The sequence below is a fragment of the Lampetra fluviatilis genome, chromosome 13 (assembly GCF_964198595.1).
Source record: "Lampetra fluviatilis chromosome 13, kcLamFluv1.1, whole genome shotgun sequence".
Lineage (NCBI taxonomy): Eukaryota > Metazoa > Chordata > Hyperoartia > Petromyzontiformes > Petromyzontidae > Lampetra > Lampetra fluviatilis.
The window spans coordinates 7697195-7719145 of NC_136287.1; the positions used below are offsets into that span (position 1 = coordinate 7697195).

At 42.2% G+C, this 21951-nt stretch overlaps 2 protein-coding genes across 2 annotated transcripts in view; one reads left to right on the top strand and one right to left on the bottom strand.

Moving 5' to 3' along the window:
• Nucleotides 1–8580, top strand: part of LOC144935499 (carbonic anhydrase 14-like) — a 56654-nt gene extending 48074 nt beyond the window's left edge. The window contains exons 10-12 of the mRNA XM_078862211.1: nt 189–209; nt 947–1034; nt 2086–8580. Coding sequence (XP_078718337.1) covers nt 189–209; nt 947–1034; nt 2086–2158 — 182 coding nt within the window. The 3' untranslated portion in view covers nt 2159–8580. The remainder of the gene's footprint in view (nt 1–188; nt 210–946; nt 1035–2085) is intronic.
• Nucleotides 8581–9654: 1074 nt separating this feature from the next.
• On the bottom strand, nt 9655–19777 carry LOC144935500 (gamma-secretase subunit APH-1A-like). The gene is made up of 8 exons (XM_078862212.1): nt 19520–19777; nt 19120–19309; nt 16635–16805; nt 14964–15037; nt 14537–14659; nt 13899–14026; nt 12793–12916; nt 9655–11478 (listed from the first exon to the last, which is right to left on the bottom strand). Exons 2-8 carry the CDS (start codon nt 19230–19232, stop codon nt 11459–11461), a joined length of 753 nt encoding a protein of 250 aa, XP_078718338.1. The 5' UTR covers nt 19233–19309; nt 19520–19777; the 3' UTR covers nt 9655–11458.
• Between the last annotated feature and the right edge of the window lie 2174 nt (nt 19778–21951).

Here is a 21951-nt window from a genome sequence, read left to right on the forward strand (position 1 = left end):
ATATGGACCTGAAAACTCAATTTCCCTGTAGAAGAATACGGGAAAGCCGTACGGGTTGACACGGCATGTGGTTGTCTCGCCTAACCTCGTAACTTCCGCACACAGGTGCGTGCTGGCCAGCTCTGTGAGCCGCGTGTCACTGAACGCCTGTTTATTTTATGGTTTCTCTGTCTTTGTTTTTGTTCCAGGACCAAAGGGACTGCGTGTGGGTAAGTGAACTCAGTTGGCAACGCATTATACGCAGTGTTGACGTATCGCAAGCACAGCACTGATTACCATCTCCAGTTTGTTGCCAGATGGTGTCATCGTAAAATAAAACATGGTTAAAAGGGAACCTGCTGTGGTGCAATGGTTATCACACCGGGCTTCAGAATAAGAATATTTATTTATACTGGAGGAATCCGATCAGCTATAAAGCTCTTTGTCACAGGTGTAAGCGAGACATCGCCGATTTGATCTCCTCCTGCGGCAATTGAAATGATGGGCAAGTTTCTGAAATCCCACCGCCTTTGTCTTCCTCCCGGTATATGAATGGGAACACCAATTCGTCAATCGGTAGGTAACGTATGGTTGGGCAAAGTGTAGAAGATACTCACACCTCTTTCAAAACACGTGATCAGCATTTAAGAATAGGCCAAAGTACCATCTAGAGCACCTGTTATGGGAGGCTTCTCCATCAGCAATTGGGTTGGCAACAATGTACAGGGATGAACCTCTACATGTACCTATCTATCACTTTTTCTGATTAAAAAGTTAAACTTTTAACCTTAAATATTGTTTCTACGTTCCATGTGCATTTGTGGCTTCACTTGTGGTCAATTATAATTAATTAACTATGATTTTCAATTAATTGACCATGATTAATTGGTGGACTGCATTCCAAAATTCTATCGTCTCGTCGAGTGTGCACGATGCCTCCCCACTCACCCTGCTGGTGTGCGTGCAGGTGACATCCTTGCCATCATCTTCGGCATCCTCTTCGTCATCTGCTTCGTCGTCCTGGTCATTTATTGCTTCTCCCAAAGACGCAAAACGTACGGACAGATCGCGGAAATGTCGTGATCGTAAACTTTCAATGACGGGGCGCAAACCTGGTTCTAGGTTGGGTGGCCAATGTGAAGTTTTGGTTTTCTTGGTGGTTGTAGTAGGCCCTTTGGAGGAGCATCATAATGGCAACCAGTATTGGTGGATTAGTAGTTCGGCGGTGAGGGTACTGACCCAACACCGCTGCCCGTTCTCAATAGGCGATGCAGAGATAGTGGTGGAAATTCCACAGTCCTCTGGTGGGGGGAGGTTGTCTTCATTTAACACAACCATTTTTTTTATTTCCACAGTGCTGGGTAGAGTTAACCCCGACTATGACTTGTACCTGTACCCTTGTGATGATTGTGAGCACAATGAGCTATCATGGCCTTAATCAACTCCATTTGCTACTCTACCTTGTTCGGTGACCTTGTCACTGGAGCTTCGCTGTAAAAGGCCAAGTATAATTTGGATGTTAAATTACAGGATAATCCTGGCTGTATGATGAACTGCAGCTGACAGATACATTGGCATATAAAGTGGCCTTAATTTGGTGATGAAGGGGACTGTAATAATAAAAAATATACATGCTCGTCATTTATTCAGGAAATTCTCACGAAGTCCAATACTTTTTTTCTGGAGGAATCCACTTTCGGATGTTTGACAAATTCTATGAATAACTGTTTGGATTTGTGGAAGGAATCTGGAATACGAGGGTAAAACACATATATATGAGGTTATGACACTCAGCACTTCAATCTCCTGGCTACTTCACATCCACATTCCTACAACACCTGGCAAGCCATGTTGCTCGCTTATTCAAACACTAAGCAGGTGCAACAACTGCTTAGCTTCTGAGATCATAGCTTTGATATGGTCATAGACGACAATGATAACATAATCATGAATTATAGCAGTAATTTCACGGTTGTAATTTTCAATAAAATACGTAGAACGATTTCAAATAGTTTGCAATGGTCACTCGTGATGACAGGTATAATGTTTCAATTGTTGAGACTACAGTCTGGTTTTGTACATTGTATTTTTTTTTATCACCCACAGGTCCAGACAGTCTGCCACCAAACGCGACGTTATCTACAAACCGGCCGCTAACCACGACGGTGTCCAGATTTGACGGTGGAACGAGGGTGAGCGTTGATGCCGATGCTCCCAATGAAGGTGCCAAGAACGAAACTTGCTCAGTCCTTCTATTATCACCATTGGCCGTTATTAGGGTTGCTACATCATAAGCCGATAACATGACCACGCCGTTGTTAGTCGATTTTCAGATTGCGTGTTGGTGGGGTGAAGTGCACACCTGGAACGTGGAGGCATGTGCCGGGTGCTTGTGGGAAAGGGGAACACCTTGACTCGCAGTGTCACGAAAAATGTGTAAATGGCGCACGTTCACACCATCGTAATCACTATTATTTTTTCTTAGAAGCCAGCGGTAATGTCCAAATGGCTTCAGCTAACGCATTATCACTCCCAGCTTCGCTAACGACGAGAACTTTCTTGAAATGCTTTTCTCAACCGTTTCGCCCTCTTGCCAATCTTCTTCATTGAGCGGCGCTTGAAACACGTAAACCCAGGTCAAACCTGGAACTTGCCGCACGATATCTAAACATATACCACTCTTGCCATTCATTGGAGCACAATTTTATTGCGAAGTTACCATTTCTCTAATTGTATTGTCTTTCAAACACCTTATTAGTTTAAAAGCCGTGTTCATGGACTGCCTTTTAAACTGAAACCTTCGGGTGAGTGTGGGACACATGTTTATAGCCGGTTTCTGACTCGGCCGTCGTAAAGCATCGTTGCCGGGAAGTATCCGTCAGATGTTGACGAATTCACTCGGAGGGCGTGAAGAGTTGCCACATGGGTTTGCCGCATCCATCCAAAGCAGATGTCGCTCAAGGGGTTAATTTAAGACCAAGCGTGAGATGTTTGTTCTTGTCACGCACAGAAGGCTCTGAGCCACACCTGCCACCGGGGAAAGCAAAGTGTGGGCTCATGTGTGAGCTCTTCCACTCTCTGTTTTGGCTTTTCGAGCGAGGTTCTTTGTTAGCTGTGGGCTCCCTAGGGATGTGTGCAACTGACACTGCAGCAAAGTCTACATCCTTGTGGTCAAGGAATGTCTCCTGAAGGTTTTTTTTAAGTGAATGTCATGCCGACAACTGAGATTGTACTGGGAGATAAAGTTTTAGGATTGTGGTGGAATTTATGTTAAGAGTGCAGTTTGGGTTTTTTGGACTCGGTTCTTTGTTCTTGGAAATAACAAAAAAACGTGTTCAATTTTAGACTTAGTTAGACTTAGTCTTTCACGACCAATATTATGATTTATAATTAGTTTATTTTGCGTTAGGTTGTGTGAAAATGCATGTTGTAAACCCTCCTCCACCGTCACAACCAATTAATACAAGTGTCACGTGAATCGAATGTTCCAGATGTATTACTGCTGCAGGAGCGCCACCGGTGTGGTTGTTGGAGAGTAATCTCACAGCGTTTAAATGTGTACGGACGTTTCACGGGATATTACATCCAGCATCATCAGGTTATTAACAGGAGCTCGGATCATCAAATCGCTTCCTGATCCAGGTCCTTTAGTAGATGCCATGAACTCATCGGCACAGTCATGCATGTCGTCCAGTTAAATAATTACAAATCTAGTTGATTGGTTGTGATTGGCAGGTTAGGTGAAACTATGTAGTGATTGGTGAAAATAGAAAATCTTTAATTACGTTAAGGTGTATTGTGTTTGTAATGAAGTTGCCATTTTAAGCACTTTTACGACACACATTTTTAAACGACCTAACCTAAAAGAGACCAATTGTGCACTGTGCATTTAGTTTCAAATCAGTAGATGTAGTTTTATACAAATCCAATGCAGTATAATATATATCCTCATAAATAGATTTGTCCACTTCGTGAATAATAATGTGCAAACCCACGCTAGATTTATTTTCCTCGGAGTCGCAGATTTTCTATGGGAAAAAAAATCAGCAATGACAAAACCCTGTCACATGAAAGCTTTTGCCGTTGTTAATCTTGACTCAACCAGTGTATTTCTACGCCATCAGTGCTTCTTCATATGAAGTCAGCAGTCAAATAGTTTAATGGGCTGCGGAACTGTTGCAGATACTACCGGGTTGTTTTTCTTCTTCTTCTTCACGAAACACCATGTATCTCACTGCCCATTGCACAGCTAATGTAAGTAGATCGCATTAATAATTAATCAGCACAAGCTGGTTTATTGGCAGAATCTGCCAGCATCGTCTACCGATGTCACGTTGTACATTGACGCATTGTCTTAGCTGGAGCAGCAATGGTCATCGAGTAAATAAAAAGCATGTGCATCTTTTTGAATGGATTTTAAGTTAACAGTTTTAGACTCGTTTTCATTTTCAAACAAGTGTTTTTTTTTATGGTGAATGGTTGTCCGCGAAAAATATTTTGATGGTTGATAGTGGTCCACTGGTCCAGAACTTTAGGGTATATCGATCTCGGACATGTATATTATTAAGTACTGTGAAGTTAAACGCAAGAAACCTGTACATCAGACTTAATGACTTTTGCCTATTTCATAATGCAAGCTAGACATTGCATCCTGGACGCCTTAAAAATAAATCTATATAGCCTGAGTCATGCTGTCACAGAAAAGGTCATGGTCATGCTCATGTATCTTAAACATATGCACGCCACATACAATTCGATGCCACTTATCGAATTGAACAACTCGTTTGATTAATTTTAATTCGGGACCACTATTTATTCACTGAATGTAATATTACTGCAAAAGTGTTTGACAAATATCATCAAAGATATTCGCGTGTTAATTTGGCAGTGATACATAGTGGTTGTATATTATTCGGGTTAGTGGGCGGTTGTAGTGAATGCTAATGTGGGTTGCCGGGTGAAGTTATCCAAAGTGCTCTATTTCTTTATGTGATTGCACATGCTGTGTCCCATAAGGCTTAGGACTGTCACGGAAGTCTGTGTGTGGCTTAATAACGGTCATGAGCAAAGTAAGAGGTCATTCTAACCATGGAGAGCTCGTAGATTTAATAGATATTATATGAATATTAGGATGCATAAGGATCTTCATATATACTGTGTATTGCATATGAAGTAAGTTTAAAAAAATTCTGTAAGTATGTTATGCTGTTTGAAAAAAAAATCATTGGAGTACTACATAATACAGTGCTATGTTTGTCTAAATTAAATGCTTCTATATCTAAACCGAGTTATTGCAACATTTTATTTGCGAATTAACTTTGCGATTAAATTGCCCAAAAAATAATGTCAACAATGAGTTTGGATCAACTTGCAGAGTACAGTGACGAGACTTTGAATGCAATCGGGTTGAGAATTTCAGCCACATGGGCCTGGTGACTGGAAATCTGGCAAAACAGGTTCTGCATGGGCGAGCGTACTTTGGTCCGTCTTTTAAAAACGTAAGTAGGGGGGGAGCGTCATTTATGATTGCCACCTTAGGAGGTACACAAAATGCGCGGCATATCGTGGAAAGAAAGGTATCTCATAATACCAGAAGAGGGGAAAACTAAATTTCGATTTAAAGCTTTCGTGACTGCAGGGATTCATATTCTTGGTTCTTTCGGTAAAGTCACGTAAAAGGGAAATAATAAAGTAATAAAAATGAAAAATAAAATTCTCACGACGTTTCGATTGCAACACAAGCAATCATCATCAGGTGTGAAAACCACAGCAACGCCACTTTTTTCTAATTTTCTTGTTGTGGTTTTCACACCTGATGATGTTTTCTTGTGTTGCAATCGAAACGTCGTGAGAATTGTATTGTAAAATTTTTATTATTTCCCTTCTACGTGACTTTACCGAAAGAACCAAGAATATAGGGGAAAACTAGTCGTATAATCGTTGTCTCGGAACGACTACAAGATTTATCGGGATGGCTTCCTCACAGAGAGGGATGTCCTGGGGAAAACCAGAACAGGTGGAAATCCTATTTACAGGGTGGTCCATATGTCTTGTGACTCACGTTTCATTCTATAAAACGTCATCTTTTTAAAATCCTTTATATTAAGTTCACTTGCTTGCTTGCGCGCTTACGACCGTGCAAATCTTTCGGTCGTTTATTAACCCACTTCCCGTGATCCAATCGAGCTGACATTTTGCACACAGACTCGTTGTGCGTGAGAAATAATTTTCGTGAACATTTTTTTCCAAAATTTTACACTTTTTAGGAAAAAATAAATTATATTTAATTACCAATTGCTTAATGGTGGCAGGCAATCATCTGACTCATAGGTGGCAGCCATCTCAAGCCAGAGGACGAGAGGACTCTAGCCGCCACGCATATGTAATGTAGTAACTCGGCGGGAGACGACTTCACGGGTAGCACACTCTTTTATTCACCAACTTCGTTACACAGGTGACTAACACCCACTGTAGTTACTCGGGTGACTAACACCCACTTGGTTACTCGGGTGACTAACACCCACTTGGTTACTCGGGTGACTAACACCCATTTGGTTACTCGGGTGACTAACACCCACTTAGTTACTCGGGTGACTAACACCCACTTAGTTACTCGGGTGACTAACACCCACTTAGCTACTCGGGTGACTAACACCCACTTAGCTACTCGGGTGACTAACACCCACTTAGCTACTCGGGTGACTAACACCCCTTAGCTACACGGGTGGCTAACACCAGCCTACCCCACACGGTTCTCCTGGCTACACCAACACGGGCTCTTACGCCCCGTAGCCTCTTGGAACACACCCAGCCGGGGTGTCCCTCTCGACTCTGGGTCCCACAGTCCCGACCCACATGGGCGTCGGACCACGGGTCCCACAGTCTCGCCTCCGAGCCACACAGGGCCCCGGTCCCAACAAGGACAGCGGGACTAGGGGTCTCAGGGCACTACCTCTTCACTCCGTCTTCGATCTTCAACTGGTTAACAACAACCCCGAGTGCTCTCGCGCGTCACCCTTTATACACCTCCTGCGGACGTCGCTGAGAGCACCCATCCCATTTGACCAATCACTGGGCGCTGGCTACGATCCTGTTTTCCCACAGTGTCAGCGCGCCTCACCACCCACGCCGCGCCGCCCCGTGATCTCTCACTCCCGGCGCGCGCGTCCACACCACGCCCACAACGCGTGCCCAACCCTGCACCCCGTGCCGCCCCGTGATCCATCACTGTCGGCGCACGTCAACACCACCACTACACATATAAAGGATTTATAGTGAAAAACTTTGTTTTTACGGGTTCATTTTTTTTGTACACTATTGGCTGTGAAAACAGAAACGAATAATATATCACGACGTTTCGATCGCAACGGGCCCTATGGTGTAGTGTTTTGATGAAGGACTTCCTCTGAGCCGGATGGTGGTGGGAGTCAGGCTTTAGATAGGAATCCGTGTGGGTGGCTTTCCTGCAGACGGAATGTCCCAACGAGACATCAGGCCTCGTCTCGATCAAAACATCCAGGAATGGTAGTTTACCATCATTTTCCACTTCCATGGTGAATTTGATGGATGGGTGTATGGAATTGATATGGTTGAAAAAAATCTCGCTGGTTCAGTAGTTAGTTCCATTGCTGGATTATTTTTTCCGCCTGAGGACGACCGCTTGTGTTGCGATCGAAACGTCGTGAGAAATATTTTTTTAGTTTTACTTCATTTTTCTACCCACGTGACTTTAACGAAAGATCCAAAGAGTATGGATTCCTGCAGTCACGAAAGCTTCAAATCAAGATAGAAACAAATGAGCAAAGGAAGAAGCAAAAAAATTCGGGGTCAATTAATTTGCCGGGTCACAAGACACCTGCACCACCACCCTGTGCACGACCGTGCGCTGTTTGGTTTGGTGTGACAGCCCTGTTCGGGCACGCTCACATCTGAGGGCGTAGCGCTCTCTGCACAAAGCAATTAGATGACGCCAAAGCCACAAAGTGCTTTTGTTTTCATCGTCACTGGCGGCCTCTGCTGGGAGGGCTTAAGCGTCAGCTGATGGGGCTATTGCTGTCTGCCTGAAGCCTCAAGTGCCTCTCCATATAGCCTTAGCAACTGAAAGTGCTTTACATCAACATGTCATCCATTGCATTGCCTTGTTGCAGTCAAGTCGAGGAAACCCCCACCACCTCCACCACGTGGCAGCTCTCCTCGTGGTGACATTGCGACCGTGGAACGCACGCTCACCTTGATTGACCCACCGTGACCAGGACGTGCCCTCAGCCAAACGCTTAAGCGTAACTTTACACCGCGTTGTGCACACACACGTGCACAATGTACCCGTGCGTGTTTTGTTTGTGCGGCAATAATGTCAGGGTATGTGGCATTTGCTTTCTCTTTAAGAGTTTGTTTCCTCTCGAGGCGGGGCCGTGTTTTGTCTCTTTAATGTTGTGGCTCTAAATGTGGAGCTCCTGTGAGACACTTGATAAGGTATCGTGATTTTTAAAACGGGCAATGTTGTCATCCTCAGCCGTATGTGATAACTTTATTCTAATAAACGGATTATAATTGCACGTGGTGTAAAATGTATCATGATTTAGCTTATAAAACCATAATAAATGTTCTTATAGTAACATGTGTCAATTGTTTTTTTTGTTTTTTTCCCATTTCAATTTTTTTTATATTAACATCTGTGTCAATTGTTTTTTTGGTTTTCCATTTCCAAAATTACAGTTGTGCAATGTCTAAGCTCGAAGTTTAACCTTTACCGCTAGAACTGAATTTTAACTTGGGTATGTTTAGTTTGTTCGTTAAGTCCACAAATATCAGGCCAAAATGCTGATTGATTTATCTGTGCGTCAGCTGTGGCCAACACATTCTGTGTGAAATTCTTAGGACAGTGGCAACTGAATAATCAAATATTCAGGCTGCACATCGCCCGTGTGTTCTGCCGTCTCTCGGCGTAGTTCCAAGCATACAGAGACATCGCTTTGACTGTTAAGAAACGTAAGTGGGCTTGGGCAGGATACATCGCTAGAAGGGACGGTGGAAAGGTGTTTGGACGAAGAACGCAATGCCCGAGATGCTAGATATGTGCCTGGACAGCGAAGGAATGCGTGTTCCTCCATACTTTATCACAACTTAATATTTAACATTACCCCAAGGGCTCCACACAATATCATACACCTCCGCCAATAGCCAGACTGTTTTTATGGCCTTGAAAATGTGGCCGTGCGTTGTGGCTTGCGGGTTTGTCAGGCTTCCGGTGTCCTGCAAAAGTCATGCATTTACTTTGAATCTAGGAATAATACAGATTTCAATGAGTCCTGTGCTGGCATAAACTATTTCCAATGCAGCCATAATTTTTTGGGAGATTGTTGAGCATCATGAAAGATTTTCTCACATGTTCAATCACTGACGTATACAGCACATTCAATGGGAAAAGTTGGTTCTCTTGTGCTAACTACACAATAAGATATGTGACAATTGCTTGGCAGTGAACTATAACTGCTGAAGCAGTTGTAACCTGGGCCATGGACACACCCTTAAATTATTTAAATCATTGTTAGGTCATGTGTGTATATTGAGCTTCTTTCGCAAGGCACGGATCCAACCGTGCGAATCGGAGGTGCGGGGACAGACAATATACCAGGACATACAAAGAACTTATACGAAAAGGCACAATTGCTTTTACTTTATTTAACAAAAAGCTTACATAAGGCAGTTGTGCACAAATGTAGAAAAACGTTTGTGAGAGTTATTTCATTGAGCATTCTTTGTTACAATGTGAAAGCATAACAGAAAAGGAATGTGTTAACCAGGTAATGTTTGTTCTTGAACCATTCACATCAAAAAATCTTTATAACAAGATTATTTGGTAAAGTCCTCCGGCAGAAAAGCTCACGAGAGCGAGTTTCGCGCCGTGATTAAATCCTTCACCACGTGGCAGGTGAACCAGAATTGTAACTTACAGTGTTGACATCCAAGTGCGAAGGGAAAGCACCAAGGGCCCCACAAGCAGTCAAGCAGAATTCCCCAAGCACGTGAATGGCAATGCATCGTACCTTTTGATATTTTTTTTACTGCAGCATTCAGCATGAGCACACAATTATCGGACTGCAGACGGCATCGGCAAAAAACACTGCTCATTAAATAAATGCTGTCCCTTTGGGGTTGTTTTTTGATTCAAACTTTTGTGCACGGTCAATGTTTCTTTGTTCGAGTTCACCGGTACAACTATGGGGAACATCGCCAGCATTTCGAACTGTAAACAGGAAGTCGTTGCCCGCAGAGCAGTAATTTCCTGAAAATGGTCCTGAGACGAAAATTAATAACGACAAAAAGTATATACAGCATCGAACAGGTGTTTGCACTGTTCTGTGCACGATGCACACCTTGATATGTATCTTGCTACGAGGTCCCGATGCAATACTCAACCACTTTATTTGCAGAAATACATCGTGTCACGCAAGGCAGTTAAACACCTGCAACACCTGTGGTCCAATATAAAAAAAAGTTAAATGATCCTGCAATACATTTAATGCAATATTATACAATGCGGTGTTGTACAATGCTTTCAACGTGTGGAAAATTAACACCATTTGTTATCAAAACACATCACTCGTTTTTAGATCTTGTGCTATTCCTGTGTATAAAGTATTTAAGAGATGCAAAAAAATGAAACAATATAATACAGTGATCACGACAAAGTTAACAATGAATGAAATATAGTGAATGCCAACACAGCCTTGAATCTATGTTACTGCCCCACACTATTTGCCTGCCCAATAGAAAAAATGCTGCCACTGCTGGAAAGTGACACCTGTGTTACAGACGAAGCACATCGCTCGCAGTTACTTCTGTACAATATAAAAACGGATGAATCGCATTGTTTTATTTCAAAACCAGTAGACAAATTAATCCTCTTAATCATTATCATAATGACAACTAAAAATGTATTTCAAATGAGGGATTTAAGAAATAAAATTAGTTTGCAAATTGGCAAGCATGGTTCATGGAGAACCGAGGTGGCAAGAATTTAAGCCTCAGAAAAAACAAATACAAAAAAAACCTGATTTAAAAAAAGTATTTTAAATTGTTGCTTTTGTTGGAAATATATATTTTTCGTTACATAACTTGCAAATGTCAGAATACAATCTGCAATAGCAATACAAATATCTTCCATTTGTTTTCATAAAATAGTTTCACTATCATTGCCATTACCAAAACCGTGTTGTGCTTTATTGCTGCTCGATTAGACATCTGAGCAGTAACGCTGTCTCTGGACAGAAGCCATGTGGAAACATTTACACTGCAAAAAGACCATTGCAAAATATGCGCTTACTTTGTTGTCTCTTTATACAAAACCAAGTGTCCAGAATATATTTAGTACATTTTCTTATGTTCAACCCTGTTTCTTGTGAGCATTCCATCTTTGAAAGCGGCACATAGCAGTCACCATCCTGGGCTCCACCTTCCCGTACTTTCCATGTCTGGATCAGTCAGCTTCCTTGCTGCCTGTGAATGAGAGTGTGAATATTAGCACTGTTAGGAATGTGGCCCACTTAGCGCCCCAGGATGTCAACAATGCATGTTTAGAAGTGCTAAACAACTCGGCTTATTGCCTGGACACTGCACCGATGGCAATGTTGTGACAACATAGATTTTGCAGTAATTAAATAAACACCATAAATCAATAAACACATTCACAAACGGCCCCGATCTTTCCTTTAAATTCATGACAGAAGTGGGTGTCTATGTATCCACACTGCATTTCGGAAAGTCCTATAACTATGCATATTATGATGGATACAAGAACACCAGCCAGCAGTTTAAGTAGGCACGTGGGGGCTGTAAATTGATGACAGCCTATCAATCAATCCTGATGTTAAGTGTGCCATACTATTAAGAAATTAGACAGTAGCTGACTGTGTAATACCCTGCAAAGTCGATAAAGATGTAGGTTTTGTTTTACTCTGTAAATCTAAAATAAAATTATCAATAGTTAAAAACTATCATTACCTCTTAGCATTAACGCTTTTACACTGCTACCAACATATCAGGTACTGTGTCTGCAGCATGAAATCCATGTATTGAGTCGCAAAAATATGACTATTTTCTCAAATCATTGAGCGCATTATACTCATGTACATGTTATACAGCCATTTTATGAATCCACTGCCCGGATGATGGTTACTCACCATGCTGTCTGGGTAATTTTTCATTGCAAGTACACAATGTGCTCAAACCAAGTACATAAACACGTGAGACTAGTGTTCCCCTTTTTTCTGGCAACAAAACAGGTGTTAAGATGTTAAAACACCAAACTGAAACCTTTTACATTGAATCATGTTTGCATTAACCACAATATTTGTGGTCAGAATGCAAAAAAAAAACACTCTATGATAATATATGCATTGTCTTTGAAACTGATTGGTCCACACCAGAGACAGCTTTCTTTTGAGCCTAGTCTCAAACGCTGTTTGAGAATAGGCTCAAAGTACTTGAATAATGTAATAACTACAACTACAACACAATGCATGTGTGAATACAACACATGCTCAGTATTCAGGAACAGCCGCTCGACATGTAGAGCTCATGACAACTTCACACAATATATACGCGATCTAACACAAAAAACCTCTATTATGGATGATATTGGTCGCGAAAGCCTACGTGTTAAACTTCACACAATTGTACGGTAATCATTTTACGTTCGAGTAGTGTGTAGTTTAAACATGATAACTGCTCGCAACAATTGCTCACAGCAACCGATCACACCGCACCAATCCAGCATGAGAACGGAGGTGAGCCCATTATCCAAACCCTTACAGGTGAGGGCGCGGTGCAGGCTCTCTGGGGTGCCTCCAGCTACGACGAATGCCCACAGCAGCATTCCGACCAGCACCACGTACGTAGGCACCAGGCTTCCCGCGTACACGGGGTTCAGGAATGTCTGCCGCACAAGTGCGAACACAAATCAGTCACCTCAGCCGAATAACTTGATTAGCAACACACAACCCCATGTCAACGCACTGCTGGATGAAGGCATCAGCTGCATACAGTTTGGATTATGCATATATGCAATATTACAGTTAGGAACAACAGGTTCCACATTGCCCACCAGGGATTATTTGTCTGTCTGTCGTGCATATTTGTCTGTCGTGCACGAATGCGCTGTCCAACCAAGTTCCTACCTGCCCACTCCGATTGAACGTGTTAGGTACAATTTAAACGAAGACCAACTGCATGATGTGATCGTTTCATTTTGACTACAGACTAAAAGCTGTCTTTTAAAAATTATATATATATAGGTGAAATGGATCATAGTAACAATATAGTGGATAGCCCTTTGTCAATCTGATTCTCGATGAAGACCATCTCACACTGTGTCAGTCATAGAGGTTGTTTAGCCATACTTTAACATGATGGTCAGTGTGGGTTGAAGGGGGCTCAGGACTGGTTCAGATATCACTTGCCAATGACGTTAGCCATGGCCGGGAATTTAACTCGGGTGACTTGGTTCGAAGCCCAGTGCTCTAACCACTGCTCCACAGCTCCACCCCCTGTTTAGTAGAGAACACCAAATCAATGTCTTTGTATTATGCAGGAAACTTGTCTGAGTTTAATTACGAATTCAAAAACGATCACGATCTAAATGTTTTTACCCAATATTTGGCCCGGTGGGTGCCTTTCACAGGGATTCATTTCCACGTAAATCACCAACGTCACTTGCAAGTCACTCAATTGTAAGTGTGCACAACTCTTCAAGGCAAATAGTGACCGACTTATGGGTAGACTTTAGTCGACAGCGTAAGCTAATACAGAATATTTTAACTGTACCTATTTAGGTATTCACTATTTAGTAAACTGACAATACTAATGGTAGGTGAGTTGGTGGTGAGGAAGTGATGATGGCATCCTTGCAAACAACTAACCATGGACGAGACGAGGAAATGCAAGGCAATGACTAAAAGCACGGTCCAAACGCGGCTCTGTTGGCAACCGTCGAAGAACACGACACCCCAGCACATGTGCAGAAGAATCACTGCCAACGTCAGGAATGCTGCACACACACGCAACAAAGATCCCCCAATTAGCCAGATAACAAGTATTGTTCACAAGCACCAACAAGAGTCCGGGTGTGGTGTGGCTACCACGATGCCCAGCCACATTTGCCTCTTCAGTGTTCTTTATACACCACACCAGGTACTCGTTTAAGGCTGAGTGGAGCAATGGGTGGCCTCAGACAGCTTCAGATTTCATGTGTCAAAGCCAGGTCTCTGTAACTAAGCGCAGTACACAAACCACTGCACTTTCACACACAAACACACGTGTGCTTTAAAGGCAAATCATTACCTGAATATCAATAATAATAAAAAATTACCCATCAATGAAATTTCAGGTCTTGCAAGAATGCCAAAATATAGCGATTTAGGCCGCTATAGTTCAGAATGAACCGTTGTTTGGATGGCATAGCGCTGTCAAAGGATGCTCATGCCACCTGCTGGTTAATTGGCGGAGGTGCTGTTGACTTGTCTCGTAGTGCTCGCAGGTACATGTCAGAGGATCTCACCCGAAGTGAGGAAGAAGTACTCAGAGTCCTGGCGAATCCCGACAGTTCCAGGCCCGATCGACTGCGCCAGGATGTTCACGACCGAGAAAGCCCCACTGATTATTCCAAATCCCAAGCCGGCCACTGCAGGGATGGGCATGTTTAAATTCATGAAAATACAGGCAAGTAATCGTACTCATTTAGTAGGCTTGGAATGGTTGATCCTCCCCGCAATACAATGAAATATCAGAATTCAGGGACAAGGATTCGATTCAAGGATCGATTATTTTTGTCGAGTTTATATTGTCTTATATCATATTTCTTTAGTTTATCTCTATTAAACATAAGATTTGCTTGTCATTTATATTTGATGCGAGCACTGTTTTATCAAGGTTTAAAGCAACATCCGCTCTAATTTTCATGGATAAAAATAAACACAGTGCCTTACCATACGCCATCTCTTGCATGCTGATGGGAGGCCTATTGTCTTGGCTGAACGTGACCAAGCCATCCTGAGCTTTCCTACACAGATAAGGAAAGACTCATTAACCACCATGCCAGCGATACACTAACAGCAAGCTGCAATTCGATTTCCATTTACCTGACATGGAACATCCAGTATTTATAATTCGTTTTACTAATGTGTTGCCAATTATGTAATCATCAAACGCCTGTAAATAGCTTGAGACACTTTGGCATCATCTAACCCACAAAGTGAATTAGTTCTACGTGGCTGGGTACGTTGGCGCCATGTGTTGCAAATAAATACACCAAAATGATGCTCAAGTGGACAACAACATATGCACATTCTCCCTTGTCATTTATTTAAACCAAAGCAGCCACTTTCCATGTTTATGTTCATTAACATAAAAAAAGGCTCGACAAATTAATGACAATAGATATTATATGACACTAAATGTAGTTTTGATTTAAAGTTTTCGTGACTGCAGGGATTCATATTCTTGGTTCTTTCGGTAAAGTCATGTAGAAGGGAAATAATAAAATAATATAAATATAAAACCGAAAGAACCAAGAATACTAAATGTAGTATCAAAGTATTGGCTACATGTTAAGCAAATAATGTACAAATACAGCCCTTTCATGAATCCACTGCCGCATTAGTTGTTCAATGTGAACCTGTGGTTAAAATGACACAATGATTGATTGCATTACATGCATCACGTGACTGGCATCAATTGTTGTTCAAACCTGCCGCGGGGACTGTACAACACATTGCTCGGGCGGCTGGCCCAGGAAGAGGTGCTATAAAAAAATTAACATTCACCAAACTGCAATAAACAATGTTTTAAACCCACAAATGCAAAAACTCACATCCTGAATACAGTCATGCCTGGGGAGAGTTGCATATGGCTTGGTAACTCACCCCAACTCTCACTTCGATCTCACTGTAATCCCCTTCATGTAGCCCTCTCTTCCAGTATCCAATGTCAGGTACTTAAGACACATTCTTGGTATGACAATTCAAAACAAAGCAATTTCTGACAACATTGTATTCTTAACTTTGCCTTTTAATTTTTAAAGGGCCATAACCCAAACCATGATTAGAGTTCCTTTATTATGGTATATATAATTAATAATTAGCCAGTAGTCACTATATACGGTCAAAACCATTTTAGTGACTTTACTTAAATCCACTCAATATGCACAAAAAGAGAAATAGATTCAGGGACCTATCCTGTTGCAACATGCAAAAGTGAACATGTACAGGTGAAATTCGCCTCAATCAAGTCTCACAACTCGAGCACCATAAGAGGGCCACACATTATTTGACGCTAAACTTTGATCACACTAGGACTATTTGCATTGCCTGTGTGCTCAGAATTATTTAAAATTTAACAGGTGGCCAGCCGACCGTGCTAAAAAATTGTCAGGTCAAAAATATTAATTCCCCTCTCGTAGCTGAATGGTGTAGTTGAGATGCTTATGACAGAAAACTATTGTTTTACAGGCTGTTTCGAAGTGGTAGGCCTCCTGTGGTCAGGGGCTGCGTGAAGCGGAGAAGGTCCTTATAGGTACCCCCCAGCCCTGGTTTAAAGCCGCTCTCTGTTAGAGCGTGGTGGATCGGTGCACGGAAGCGAGCCAGGGAGGCTCTACGCACCGCAGGAGGCGGTAGTATCCATATCGGAAGACCTCCTGGAAGAGCACGGAGAGCAGCACGCCGAAGATGAGCAGGCCATGCTGCAGCTCCTCATTCTTTCGATCGCTTGCCTTCGTGGCAATGAACCACACCAGCGATGATAAGAGCAGAGAAACTAGCCAGAAGAAGGCCCTGAAAAACAAATGCACATTTCTCATTTTAGAGAAGTGAAATTGTGCACAGCAATCAGATATATGTAACTCCTAAATATCTTCACTGGCAAACCTTTTGACTGTAAATGTGGTGGCGCAAACCTGAAATGCAGCATTTTGGTTGCAAGTGTTGGTGAACCCAAAACAACCTCTATTATGGATATTGGTCGCAAAAGCCTACGTGTTAAACCGAGTGTGGATCTGCAAGGTGGTCAGGAAATGGCAGTACCAAAAGTACAGTAACTTCATCAACCCATCTGTTTGATCTTAAGAGTGCTATCAACTCCTATGCATGTGTTTTTTCCAGGTACAGTACTTCAGTTTCCACCCACACATAAAACTCATTGAAATGGAATCGGACAAACATCACAAAAAGTATTCTCAATCCATGCTTAATTTATAATATATTTTTGGGTTAGGCTATGAAATAAATGTGCCACATTTCTGCCCTAAGACCTTCCACCATCCAACATGGGCAAATAAATGTACTGTATGTAATTGTCACTTGCACAAACGTTTAATGCGACAATTATAGTTTAAGCCTGCAATTAAATACATTTCGCTTGCGACTGTTACGCATCTTTAGGAAGAATATAGGAATTCCGAATAACATCCAGATGACGTGGCCTGGCCCATAGAACAATTATGAATCGAAATATTGGCGAAAAAATCTACGTGTTGAGTAAATCTATATCATGAACGAGACCATTCAGGCTAAAAGAGACTCCTGGTCTTAAACCCCTTGTATATATGTACAACCATCTGTCAATAATCTGCTGGATTAGGGCCTCCTCAAGCAAAGCGGGCTGTGCAGGTGTATCTTATTTCTCCACAATGAGTAGGGCAGGGTGGTCCAGAGCCGGCTCCGTTACTATTCGCCACTGATATTAGCAGTGGCCACAAACATAACTCAGGTCAAAGGGTTCACACGGCAGCGTGCTAGCACTTAAGGTGTTGTTGCAGGTGGGGGAGCATATATGTGGGAGCATAGTACCAACGAAAGCATTTGCTGCACAAGGTAGGCTTACAACCTCATATATCATAAAACAAGTTTCATATTATACGTTAACATTCAGGTTACAAGAGACTAACTGGTCTCACAGACAACTCACCTCAATCTCCTTTCTCACCTGGGCATTCATTGGGTACCATAAAGAAACCTTCACAATAATTCATAATATAGGTCTTTTTCTGGGTTGGATCGCGTAAATAGAAATGTGTCGTTAAACCCGCCACCACACGACACAGACAATTAGTAAGGGTTGTCATGTAAACAGAACGTGCCAATTCGTCACTAGAACAGCACACCAGTGTGTTGGTGAGCAAATCCACAACATTTATAATCAGAGTACGACGTTGCGCCAGTAATTACAACCGCCATCATCAGGCGGACAGCCAGATTTGACTGTTGTGGATTTGCTCTCCAACACGCCGGTGATGCTGTACTTGTAACGAATTGGCACGTTGTGTTTACGTGACAACCCTTACTAATTGGTTGTATCGACACATTTACGCGATCCGACCCAAAAAACCCAACATCATGGATATTGATCGCGAAAGCGTCCGTGTTCAACATCACAATAATCTTGATTTAAAGCTTTCGTGACTGCAGGGATTCATATTCTTGGTTCTTTCGGTAAAGTCACGTAGAAGGGAAATAATAAAATAATACAAATATAAAACAATACAAATTATCGCGACGTTTCGACTGCAACACAAGCAATCATCATCAGGTGTGAAATCCACAGCAAGAAAATTTGAAAAAAAGAATTATTGCTGTTGATTTCACACCTGATGACGATTGCTTGTGTTGCAGTCGAAACGTCGTGAGAATTTTTATTGTTTAATATTTGTATTATTGTATTATTTCCCTTCTACGTGACTTTACCGAAAGAACCAAGAATATCAAAATATTCTTTTTTCGATTTAAAGCTTTCGTGACTGCAGGGATTCATCTTCTTGGTTCTTTCGGTAAAGTCACGTAGAAGGGAAGTAATAAAATAATAAAAATAAAACATAATAAAATAAAATATAATAAAGATTTTTTTTATTTAATATAATACAATAATTAATTCATTACGTTTTAATTTTATTATTTTATTACTTCCCTTCTACGTGACTTTACCGAAAGAACCAAGAAGATGAATCACAATAATCGTCCACTCAGCAACCCGAACCATTCATCAGGCGCAACAAGCACACGGGGTGTAAGCAAAGACAAGTAAACAAACCCCCCCCTCCCACCTCCACGAAACCCCTCGAGAGAGAAGACAGAGAGAGGAGAGAACACGGACCCTGCGATGAGGATGATGACCCTAAGAGGATCTCTTGCCACCGTGAGGATGAAGAGCGCAAACGCCGGCCCAAAAGCGATGAAGGTACATCCGAAGAAAGTGGCCAGCGGCATGGCTTTGTTCTGAGTGCGCTCTCAAGATCCTTGAGGTTGTCCGTCCGTGAAGATCCACTTCGCTGTATTTGCTGCTGCTGTTGTTGTTGTTCAGAGAGACACAGGTTGAACATTCATTAGCAGTAAGAGGAGGGGGGGGAGATCCTCTAATAAACCACCACCGCGAATACAAATCATCTCACAGCTCCGAGGCTCTCATCGACGCGAGGAAGGCGACACGGCGCTAATAACGCCGGTAACAATAAGTGTGTCTGTTTAGTAGTGTACGTGCTCTTGATGTAACATACTTTACTACAATAGAAGGCGCTCAGTGGTTGCGGCCTGGCGTTCTCTCGGGTACAAAGCGCTGCACTCCGCCTTAAGCTCGTCTTAAATCTTTATTCTACGAGCGCTGTGAGATGTAATTAGTGTTGTAACGTCGCGGATCTGGACACATTCGGTCGCTGGGGTAAACGTGAAGACGAACGCGCTTTTGTGCGAACTCCGATGAGACTCGCCCACTCGCGTCAAAGTGCGGGCGTCAATTTCCGCTTCGCGAAAACAAAAAAAACACACAAATCGCAGACAGCGACAAGGCGCGACCCGTAGGCGTGCGTGATGACGTCATGACGCGCATCCGTTATAATCGCGTCATCACGTTCAGTGCAAAGTCAACGTTGTGTTGCGTGATGACGTAATCACGCAGGTCCGTTATATGCGCGTCATCACGTTCAGTACAAAGTCAACGTTGTGTTACCTGATGACGCAATGACGCAGGTCCATTATAACGCGTCATCACGTTTAGTGCAAAGTCAACTTTCTGTTACGTGATGACGCAATGATGCAATGACGCAGGTCCGTTATATATGCGTCATCACGTTCAGTACAAAGTCAACGTAGTGTTACGTGATGACGCAATGACGCAGGCCATTATAACGCGTCATCACGTTCACTGCAAAGTCAACTGTTACGTGATGACGTAATCACGCAGGTCCGATATAATCGCGTCATCACGTTCAGTGCAAATTATTTGCACTGAACGTGATGTTCAATAATAAAAATGTCACACCTGATGATGCTTGCTTGTGCTGCAGTCGAAACGTCGCGATAATTTTTATTGTTTAAAATTTGTATTATTTTATTATTTCCCTTCTACGTGACTTTACCGAAAGAACCAAGAATAAGACGCTATTATTTGGTTCTTTTCGGTTAAGTCACGTCTAAAAATAAAATAATAAATTAAAATAACATATTACGACGTTTCGATTGCAACACAAGCAATCATCATCAGGTATAAAAGAAATAGCAACAAAAATCTAACTAGAAAACTATAGACAGACATACAAGCAGACAGACATCACAACGGCACACAGAGAGAGGACACAAATCGGCACAAAGAGAGGGGTCGTTTCTGTGACGGTCCCTTAAATATAGAGAGGGGGGCGGGGACGGAGAGAGGGAGGGGGCAGAGAGAATTAGCATATCAATGAGTGTACGGCAACGTACTGCTGTTGCAAGTAAGATGACAATGTGGAACGGGCACGCAAAATTGAAAACGGGCATGCAAAATTGAAAATTAGGAGACAGGCACACGAAAATTAAATAACCTAGCAAAATATCGAAATGTGATGTAATACAACACAAATTCTAACTTAGCAAATTTTGAAACACGTAATCAACCAGGCTATGCGTTAATTGTGTGTTAACCAACTCTCTGTGTTGTATTACATCACATTTCGATATTTTGCTAGGTTATTTAATTTTCGTGTGCCTGTCTCCTAATTTTCAATTTTGCATGCCCGTTTTCAATTTTGCGTGCCCGTTCCACATTGTCATCTTACTTGCAACAGCAGCAGTACGTTGCCGTACACTCATTGATATGCTAATTCTCTCTGCCCCCTCCCTCTCTCCGTCCCCGCCCCCCCTCTCTATATTTAAGGGACCGTCACAGAAACGACCCCTCTCTTTGTGCCGATTTGTGTCCTCTCTCTGTGTGCCGTTGTGATGTCTGTCTGCTTGTATGTCTGTCTATAGTTTTCTAGTTAGATTTTTGTTGCTATTTCTTTTATACCTGATGATGATTGCTTGTGTTGCAATCGAAACGTCGTAATATGTTATTTTAATTTATTATTTTATTTTTAGACGTGACTTAACCGAAAAGAACCAAATAATAATTCCTGCAGTCACGAAAGCTCCTAAATTAAGATTGAACCACTTCTACGGGGAAGTTTTAAGCTTATCCTTTTTCTTTCTGGCTATTTGTTCTCTCTGCCTGTGTCCTCTCTTTGGAATTTTCACACTTAAAATTCTAACTTAGCAAATTTTGAAACACGTAATCAACCAGGCTATGCGTTAATTGTGTGTTAACCAACTCTCTGTGTTGTATTACATCACATTTCGATATTTTGCTAGGTTATTTAATTTTCGTGTGCCTGTCTCCTAATTTTCAATTTTGCATGCCCGTTTTCAATTTTGCGTGCCCGTTCCACATTGTCATCTTACTTGCAACAGCAGCAGTACGTTGCCGTACACTCATTGATATGCTAATTCTCTCTGCCCCCTCCCTCTCTCCGTCCCCGCCCCCCCCCCTCTCTATATTTAAGGGACCGTCACAGAAACGACCCCTCTCTTTGTGCCGATTTGTGTCCTCTCTCTGTGTGCCGTTGTGATGTCTGTCTGCTTGTATGTCTGTCTATAGTTTTCTAGTTAGATTTTTGTTGCTATTTCTTTTATACCTGAT

Excerpts from the sequence above, each read along its gene's own strand:
- LOC144935500 (XM_078862212.1), bottom strand. The coding sequence starts at position 19,232 with ATGCCGCTGGCCACTTTCTTCGGATGTACCTTCATCGCTTTTGGGCCG. Across the intron at positions 15,038-16,634 it reads GGATACTACCGCCTCCTGCG|GAAAGCTCAGGATGGCTTGG; the intron begins GTGCGTAGAGCC and ends TTATCTGTGTAG. Across the intron at positions 12,917-13,898 it reads ATTTCCTCGTCTCGTCCATG|ACATTCCTGAACCCCGTGTA; the intron begins GTTAGTTGTTTG and ends CTTGTGCGGCAG.